General features: G+C 48.0%; 1 protein-coding gene across 9 annotated transcripts in view; it reads right to left on the reverse strand.

Moving 5' to 3' along the window:
- Nucleotides 1–284: 284 nt before the first annotated feature.
- Nucleotides 285–10,198, reverse strand: part of SMCO4 (single-pass membrane protein with coiled-coil domains 4) — a 66,212-nt gene continuing 56,298 nt past the window's right edge. For all 9 annotated transcript variants that reach the window (XM_019632214.1, XM_019632213.1, XM_019632208.1 and 6 more), the window contains one exon: nucleotides 285–1,058. In XM_019632214.1, coding sequence (XP_019487759.1) covers nucleotides 783–962 — 180 coding nt within the window. In that variant the 5' untranslated portion in view covers nucleotides 963–1,058 and the 3' untranslated portion in view covers nucleotides 285–782. The remainder of the gene's footprint in view (nucleotides 1,059–10,198) is intronic.

Below are 10,198 nucleotides of genomic sequence, written 5' to 3' on the forward strand. Positions count from 1 at the left end.
TCCAATTAAAACTCTTATTTTTGCCAAGACAGACCAATTCACATACCCTTTCTACCCCTCTCAAGAGTTTCTCAGTCTTAAAATGATCCAGTCAAAAAGCACCATTTTCCTGGAGGTGAGTCACAGCCAGGAGTGAAGCGGAGAGGTGGAGAAAGCTTCAGGAAGGAGGGCGTGGAGGGGAGGCGGACAGAGGCCTGGAAGGAAGCCCCAGAGACAGACGGCGCCTCCCTGCACTTCACAAAGAGCAAGGCCGCCTCCTGGCAAAACAAGACCAACATCCAGTGGAAGGCTATTATCTCCTTTATTCAAAAAATAAATATTTCACTTTTGAGTCGACATATCTCAAATCACATTAAGCAACAAGAAGAAATACAGTCCCTTTGGAAATTGTGAACACATGTAGGAAAAGAGTCATGTTCAAATCAGTGGGGATGGGATGAGCACTGATTCCAACTGAGTCATGATTCAGGGGTTCCTCCTCTCACCGGGTAGAGCTACAGAGCAATTTTGGGAGAGAAAAAGAAACACACACACACACACACACACACACACACACACACACACACACACGGCTTGGCAGTCTGAAAGGCACATGAAGTGGACCATAAGGTGTATGGCACATTCACTGATAAAATGCTCCCTATTCCCTCCCGAGAAAAGTGGAAAAACTTTAATAAAGTCAAAGACCAGAGAAGACAGGGCGCTCCTGCCTGGAGCTCAGCATCAGGCAAATCTCTGAATACGAAAGCCATTTTTCTTTTGCTTTCCCCCTCCCCTGGTGCTCATTCGGTGACAGTGGGGCGCGTGGCCACATACACGAACACGACGATGAGGAGCACCACCACGGCCAGCGTGGGCAGCACCACCGTGGTGATCTGCTGCCGGGCCTCCTGCATGGCCTGCTTCCGCTCCTTCTTGTCCTTGGACGTCTCCTTCTTGGGCTTGCCTTTGAGCTGCCGCATCTTCCCTAGGGGCTGCGAGGAGGGCAGGTCCAGAGAGGGCTCTGAAGGAAGGCTCACACTCCTCTGCTCAAGCTGCAGAACCTCTTGTGTAGAGAACTAGGATCAGGAACGAACAGAGTGAAAGGAATACAAATCGTCAAGTTAAAGGCACATGCTAAACCAGAAAAAGTATCTGCAACTAATGAGACAAGGGGTTAAGAACAGCAGAGGTCAGCCCCTCTAAGTGGTGGGCAGTGGGGACGAGCTGGATACACCCCAGGATTCCACCTCCACCAGCGTGTCCCAGCGGGCATGCATGGGTGTGCTGCGAATGGTCGCCGGTGTGCTGAGATAGCACCTCTGCTGTGGGTAACTACAGAGCAACAGCTCCAAACAAGTCTGATTCTTAGCTTTAAGCAACAGAAACAGATTTCCGCTGATTTCAATTGAAAAGGCGTTGACTCAAAGGCCTCTGGCATCTCACAGGATCCCCAGAAAAGCCAGAGGTCCAGACTCAGGAAATGAGCAAGACTGGGGAGCTGTGTAGCCATCACTGGAGCCTCAACTCATACCACAGAACACGAGGTTGGCACAGGTTGTATCACCTGAACATTGCCACTGAAGCGGAAGACCCTGAGGCCACTGCCACTGCCCCTAGAAACTAGACAAAGCTTCTGTCCCTGCCTCCGGGATGACTTCTCCAGCACGGTCCCTGGCTTTTCTGTGTCACCAGCTCATTGTGCATCTGACCAGCCAAGCGGAGGCCCAGTAAGCCCAAAGCCCAGCCTTCCAACATCCATAGTAGGCGAAGTGTTTTCTAAACATAGTGAAGGAATGGGGGTTGGATATGGAGCAGGGCAATTTAAAAAAAATGTCCATCATAATATCCTGGGAGATTAGCATGGATGCAGACGTTCCTGGAGGCAGAAGAGCAGTGTATGCCCATATTCCTCTAACGAAGAGGCTATTGTAACAAGATACCGTGTGCCCAGTTTTGTCCCAGGGCAGTAGGTGGTTTGTCACCAACTGATGAGAAAGATGACATTTACACCTAAGTGACCATGTTAAGTGGCAGAATGTGAAACATGAATTGAGTTGGGAAAGGTCTTGTATGATATCTTCCTGTTGGCAGACAGATCCTAATCTCTTTCTATGCCTCTCATCCCATATGGGCCCCCCAGACCTTTTTTTGTATTATCCACATCATGCAAAGTTTCTTTTGGGGCAAGATGACTAATATTGCACTGGGATGACATAATGCCAGCGAAAAGCAACTATTAAAGTTCAGGGAAACCCCATTTGGGTAAACGTACAATTTCCATTCGGCTTTTAAAAAATACCCACTGTTACTTTGTTAAGACCTGACAGACAGATGTAGGAACACTTGGATTTACCAATTCTCCTTTTCAAATCTTCCAAAGAACTTTAGACAGACCCGGGTTCAAACCAAGAATGCTTCTCTTACTGGCTGAACGGCTTGGGGCAAGTCACCTAACCTCACTAGGCCTCCAGGTCATCATCAGAACAATGAGAACACTTCTCTCATACAGGATGACTGCGAGGATTTGAAAACGCACAGGTATGTGGTGCTCTGTCGGTTCACAGGGAAGCGTCCAGGCTGGCTGAGCCAGGCAGCGCCGACTTCCTCTCGCCCCACCACTGGCCCACTCTGGGACCCTGGGAAGAGCTCAGTGAGCTTCTATAAGCCTCACCACCGCCGGGGACATGGTAACACAGGCAGGGGCCCCCTTGCAGGACCATGGTGAGGATGAGACAAGAATTTGGGTAACGTGGTACGTGGCATAGAGAAGGCCCTCGATCCATGGTAGCTGACACTACTGGAGCGTACCCCAGCAGTCTGAGTCAGGCAGAGCAGGCTGATGGCCCCCACTTTAGAGATGAGGAAACCAAGGAGCAAGAGGAAAAATACTAAGTCGCCCAGCCTGTAAATACTATCAGGGGCTTCTATCAGAGCAATGGACAGCATCCCTACTCCAAAGCTATGAGCCACGGTCCATTTTCTCTCTGACATATCCTCACAAAATTGTTTTAAATGAGACAAGCCACTAAAAGCACTCTAATTTGTAGCCATTTTCCCGTGGAGTTAATGGCCTGTCTGGCCTGTGAAAAAAAAAAAAAAAAAGGAGGGCCCCGCTGTGGCCCCTCACAGGACTGGACATAAGCAGGAAGCAGCGGGGACCCCAGCGTTAAGAGGGGCCCCAGCCACTGTGGCTAACAGCACAGGCCCTGGCTTTCATCCTGCTCCTTTAGCTGCTGTCTGCATCTTGTCACGTATGTGCAGTTGACATTCAAAGGCACTGGCCTCCGTGATGACCAGCTCTTGACATTTGTTAAGAAGCAGTCAGAAGTTCTTGGAGCCTTAGAAAAAAAGCCTCAAGTTGCAGGCAATGATACAGGTTTGGTCAGGGTTTACGGGACAAACACAGTGCTCTGAATTCTGGGTTCTTCGTTAGGCTAATGGGCGGCCTCCCTGCTTTCACTTAACTATGGTGCAGGTCTCAAACCACAGCCCCACACTCTCCCTGGGCTGAAAGAGTCAGGGAAAGCATCTGAGATGACAACTGAGGACAGGGAAAGGGATCAGCTAGGACAAAGGTGGGGAAGGGCAGCAGGCAGAGGGAGTGGAAGAAGCCCGGAGGACAGTGACGGGATGAACCTGGACAGCGTGTAGAGGTCAGGTCATCCAGGGGCTTGTAGACCGTGATAAGAAGTCAGGTTTTATTCTAAGAGCATGCTCTAGCTGCACCAGTCCAGTCCATGGAGAACAGGGCACAGGGAATGAACAGGGAGACTCCTGGAGCAGGCCAAGAAGAGAGGGGGTGGCTCTGAGGAGGAAGGTCAGTGTTGATGGAGAGGAAGATAGTCTGGTTGTATTTGGGGGGGTACAACTGACAGGACCTCCTGACAGATTAGACACGGCACATGAGGGAAAGGGCGGAATCACAGGTGGACCTGAGGTTTGCAGCTTGAGCAACTGGCTGGGTGGTGATCCCGCCTCATGAGACGAGGGGCAGGGGGGAGAGGTGGGGAGGGAGATTTGAGAAAGAACATTAAGTGCTCTGTTCACACCTATCCACGTGTGAGGATGCCTCTTAGACATTGCCATGGAGATATCAAGGAGGCGGTTGAAGAAATGAGTCAGGAGCTCCGTCTGGGCTGAAGATCTATTAATATATTTGGAAGTCATCAGCTACAGGCTGAGGTGAGCTCACTAAGGGCAAGGCAGGTGGAAAAAAGGCCCAGAGAGGGCCCTCCAGCACCTGACAGAGGACAGGTGGAGGAAAGCAAACAAAAGAGGCAAGTGAAGAAAAGAATGCAAAGTCCTGGGGACCAAGAGAGTCAAGATGGGCCCTGCTTCAAAATGCTCTTGAGTGACAAAGCGAAGATAAAAGCAGCATAGACTGGATTGGGCAACGTGGAGACATGACGCAAGTAACTTCAGTGGAGTGAGAATTCCAATGGGGGCTACTAAAACTGTCACTTCTCTGAGAGAGAAGCTCATGCCAGAATGTAAATGAACACACAGCTTCCTCCATTGAGAAAGTTGTGCCATGAAAATAAAACATGTCAGCTGAACTAAATTATGCCAAGTACACAGCTGATTTACATTCTGGGGCGAACTCCTTGTAATGACTTGTGACAAATGGTTCGCACGCCAACACTTTGACTAGCACTTGGAGAGACAACTAATCTGAAGTTCTCCTGGAAGAGCATGCGGGCCCAAGAGAGAAACTGGAGGATGTGTGCAAGGTCCAACAGAATGCGAAAAAACCCTAATGATGAGAAAAAGAGGAGACAGCTGTAGGAGCAAGGTGAGGGCACAAAAGAACAGCTTCGCCTTTCAAAGAAGCAAAGGCACAACTCTGAATCCAACGGGAGGCAAGGTAGGGAAGGTGGGTATAGACAGGGGTAGGGCTGTCGGTGCTGCGCGGTGGGAACACGAGCTTCTATTTTCTCAGAAAACAGGAAAGGGTTTCTGCTTCAAGTCTGGGGAGCTGGGAGGCAGGCTTGAGGAAAGAGAAGGCATGAAATAACCATCTTGGAGGGTGGCAAAGCAAACTTAGCAAAGTAACACCAGCCCTCACAGTTGACATTCTAAAATGCTTAATATCCAGGCCCCACCTCTTCCTGCGCAGGCTGAGGACCACCTACCATAGGGTCTGGCCTCAGCCCAATGGACCAGGAGGCCTGTTGGGCCAGGGCTGGCTCATCCAGGCTGCCAGAACCTTTAAAACGTGTGCTCTGCCTTGAAAACATGAGCTGGGCCAATCAGCCTCTATTTCAGAACTCTAAGAAACACAGCGGGACACTGAAGTTGGACAATCACATAGATGTAGGCGCCGTGGAAGCCATTAGGATGCCATTTGCGGAAGGCAACAGAGGAAGCCAGGTGCGGGAGAAAAGAGGGAACAGACAGGAGGACCACTGAGACTCGAAGAGAGGGGACTCTGCTCCTGACTTTCTAGTGCAGTCCTTGTAAGGCCCAGCTCATAAAGCCTCCTATGTTATGCTGACGTGTCCTGCATCTTATGACAGACACCTCTTTTAACTTGAACTGGCTCAAGTGGGTCTCTGTATCTTCCAATGAAAAGAGCCCTGGCTACAGTGATTACTCCTGCTTTACAAATGGGACATCCAAAGCCTTGCCACCGTCACAAAATTAGGGAGTGGCAGGGTCAAAGGTCAAACCCACATCTGCCTAACCCCAACTACTAAATAGTCCCATCCTTCTGTGCCCGCTCCACCTCTCTTCCTGGCCCCCTTTACCCACTTTGGAACCATCTCTTTGCTCACGAGCCCCTGGCAGAGAGGAAGTCAAACATAAAGCTCATACGGCAGCCCAGGCAGGACGGAGAAGCCACTAGCCAAGTTCCAGCTTTACAACTGCAGCTGCCACCTGACCACCCCACTGCCTGTAGCTTCCCTAACCAGGGAAACAAAAGACTTCACAAACACTTGAGTTCCATCTGCTCTGTCCCCTCCCCCACCAATACTGATGGCAACTGGTCAGCACTGGACAATTCAACTGGTCCCCAGTGTGTATGGGCAGGGGGCAGAGAGGAAGACAGGGACATCCTTTCAGACAGAACTGATTTAAGTTTATAACTTTTCTCTGATTATACCCTTTCCAGTCGTTTTCCTATACATGTGTGCATACATATACATGTGCACACATATTACACTCTTGATGCGTATTTTTTTCCAACTTAGAGGTCAGAATGTACGTACAGTGTTGGGCCCTATTAGGGGAACAGCAAGGACGGAGATAAGTACAAGGGTTTCAATTCAGGTTGGAACTTCAGCTCTGCCAGGTCTAGTTATACAACCTTAGGCAAGGTCCTGAATCTCTTATGTCCTGACTTTCCTCTTCTGTGAAATGCGATAAGAAAACCTGCTTTGTAGAGTTACTGAAAATTTTAGGAAAAAAAATGTCTGATCTGAAGTATTTGGTACATCTATGGAATAGGCTATCCCAGATGCTCAATAAATGGCACGTAGATGGTGTCAGATGGGTACTGGGTTTATTAGGAGGATCACTTCGTAAAGTATATAAATGTCCATACACCTGAAACTAATATAATATTATATGTCAACTCTAATGATACATATATACATACTTATATAAATGCAGGCACATAGCAACTTGCTATCCAGGGAGGTTTGTCCAGTGGAGATGCAATCTATAACCCATAGATGATGAAATCCCCCCCGTGTGTTTTTTTTCCTGTTGAAAACTACCAGAGCGACAAATCTGCTGCTGGGCAGGTTTGTTCAAAGGTTTGATGGCAGGAGAAGGTTGGTTCACGCTATTGAGGAAAGGTTTGGGATTACACAGATCAGTCCCAACTCCCATATCGCAAACCTGCTAAACCAGTGCTGCCCAATACAGTAGCCACTAGCCGTAAACCACCTGTGGCTACTCGCATTCAAATTGTGGCTGTGGTCAAAGTGAACTGTACTGCGGTAAAAATACACACCAGATTTTGAAGATTTGCTACCAGAAGAGAGAATGTAAACTACCTCATTAATTTTTTTTTATACTGAGCACATGTGAAATGATAATATTATGGATATACGAGTACAGGGTTAGATAAAATATGTTGACAAAATTAATTTCACCCGTTTTCTTTTTACTGTTTTATTTTTTAAACTTTTCCCCATTTTGTGCATAGGGAAACTAAGGAACAATAAAGTCTATTGTTCCTTAGTCACCAGGTTAGCAAATAATGGAGCTGAGACAAAAATCTCATTCCAAACCTGTTTACTCGTTTTTAATGGGTAAATAAATGTCTAATGGAAACGCTGCTTTCAATTCTTTGGGGTATATACCCAGAAGTGAAATTGCTGGATCATTAGGTAATTCTTTTTTTTTTTTTTATTCTCATCCCCTCACTTCCTCCCCTTTGACAACCGTCAGTTTGTTCTCTATATCTATGAGTCTGTTTCTGTTTTGTTTATACATTTATTTTTCTATTTAGATTCCATATATAAGTAAGATCATACGGTATTTGTCTTTGTCTGACTTATTTCACTTAGCATAATATCCTCTAGGTCCATCCATGTTGTCGCAAATGGCAAGATTTCATTCTTTCTTATAGCCGAGTTATATTCCATTGTATGCATTCACCACGTCTTCTTTATCCATTCATCAACCGATGGACATGTAGAGTTGCTACCATATCTTGGCTATCACTAGTAACTGAACAATGGAGTGCATATATCTTTTCAAATTAGTGTTTCTGTTCTCTTCAAATAAATACCCAGAAGTGAAATCGCTGGACTGTATGGCAAAGCTATTTTTAATTTTTCGAAGAATATCCATACCATTTTCCATAGTGGCTGCACCAATTTACAATCCCACCAACAGCATACGAGGGTTCCCTTTTCTCCACATCCTCACTAGCACTTGTTATTTGTTGCTTTATTGATGACAGACAGCCATTCTGACAGGTGTGTGGTGATATCTCTCTTTACTGCTTTAACGTGGCTACTAGAAAATTTGTAATTCCATGAATGGCTCACACTACACTTTTACTGGACAGGGCTGTGCTTGTCCCATGTAATAAGAAGCAACGAGTTCTGCCCTCTGTAAGCTTTACCCATCACAGCCTCAACTCTCAATGGGCAGGACTTTCGCGCCTTTACAACCCAGCCCAAATCAATCTCTCCAGCCTCATCACACCCCATGTGACCCATAGCTACCAACACACGTGCGCTCTCACCCTGCTCACTCACACCTCTGCCGGAATGCCCCCTCCCCTTACACCATCATCGCCCTGTTTCAGTCTCTCATCCTTGGTCAACCCGGGGCATGGCCTCCAGCTTCAGCCACCCCAAGCAGAAGTCATGGCTCCCTCCCAGGCGCTGTCTCAGCGCTCAGTTCACGCCTTTACTGCCGCACTGGCCTGTGGCTACTGCTTAACAGCTGAGCCTCTGATGTCCCCCACTGGACTATGTGCTCCTCGGGGATGGCAAATGGTCTTGCTAATAATAATAGTCCACTGGGCTGGCATGATGCCTCTCGCATAGCAGATGCTCAACAAATAGCTGCTGGATTGAATATCAAAGCTGGAAGAGTTTAAGACAAGCAAGTCATCTTACATACTAACCATAGAGTTACAGTAGATATTCTATAGTAGAGTAAAAGTTATAGTAGAAACTAATAAACTAGCTAGCTACTACTTACCAATGCTAATTTCACTGCCAACATAGTCTTGCAAGATAGGTATTTTTACTCCTATTTTACATAAAGAAATTGAGATTCAGAAAAGTAGGGTGGCTTGCCCAAGATCAAAGACTATTAAAAAAAACCAGTGCAGTCACAACCCCAATGTAAAATCCATAATAAGCATTTATTAAGTATGTAATGAATGAACAGAATGAGGATTTGAATTCAGAGCTAATTCCCAAGCCCAACAGTCCTCTCTGCGTGACCCCACAGTGCCTCCCAGTCACCCCACAATTAAGAACAGTAGCTATCACTTCCTGAAGGCTCACTACCTATCAGGTTACTGCACAAAAACCCTCTACAAACACACATACCTGACCGTGGCTTTGATCCCATTTTGTAGACAAGGGGACTGAGGCTTAGAGAAGGCCCCAGGTAGCAAGTCAGCAGTGCAGCTGGGATTCAAACCTAGCTCAGGAACATTGCTCCTCCCACCCCACACAGCTGCCTCCAGATGGCCAGGCATGTGGGATGATGGGACACAGAATCAAGAGTCCACGCCTGCTTCCTGCCCATCAGCTCCGGAGGCTGAGGACACAAGAAGGGTGTGTGAGAGGGAGCTCAGGCCCTCCTGTCGCACTTGGCGGCCAATTAGGCCTGCCCCTTGCAGCCAGACCTGTCCTGATTCCTGGAAGGTGTCTCTGCATACCCTCTCCAGGCTGGGCAGTCGTCCTGGGTTTAACGATGCCCTACATTCTTCTTGAATTCACAGGTGGGCCAGGCTGCTCCAAAGGCCCCAGGATGTTACAGGCTGTTGGAGCAGCACAGCTGAGCACAGCATGACCTGGCCAGGTGACAATGTTAAGTGGCTGCAGACTGTGCCAACTGCATCCCCGCCTCCCTGCACAATCAGTGTGAACAGACACCAGGCCCAGGTGGCAGCTCCTCCTGGAAGATCACTCCCAGGGATGGAGGCCAAAGGCTGCCCGCTGATTCTCACTGCCATCCACCCTTTCTAAAGTGCCACAGCTCTCCTGTATTCAGAACAGGTAGTTTACAGTGCTCGCTAAGAAAATGGCTGCATTTTTCTCCTACTTCACAATCAGGAACGCAAAAGAATAAACAACACACAAGAAAGATATAGGTGGAGGGATCTCCACCATCTCTTCTTCTAGCTGTGTCATTATCATAACATGAGCATTAGAAGGGCTGACCTGCTCCACGCTCTCTGCTCTAAGCCTGGGAAACCGCCCTGGGTTCAGGTAAACATAAATGGAGAGAGAGCAGCAGCTCTGCGGTTCATCAAGTGTGCTTGCTTCATTTTATGTCCCTGGTATTTAGCCATAATGGACCTGTGATCACTTCACTCTAGTCTGCCGCACAGAGTGGGGGCAGGGGGCGGGCAGGCTGCCAGGAGAACTACGCAAGATGGGACTCCTGACACCCGCTAAGCACCTGCTAACATGAGCGCCTTCCCGGGAACACAGACATGAGCAAACTGACAGCCACACACACACACACACACACACACGCACACACACACACACACACACGCACACACACACAC

The sequence above is a fragment of the Hipposideros armiger genome, unplaced genomic scaffold (assembly GCF_001890085.2).
Source record: "Hipposideros armiger isolate ML-2016 unplaced genomic scaffold, ASM189008v1 scaffold_1097, whole genome shotgun sequence".
NCBI lineage: Eukaryota > Metazoa > Chordata > Mammalia > Chiroptera > Hipposideridae > Hipposideros > Hipposideros armiger.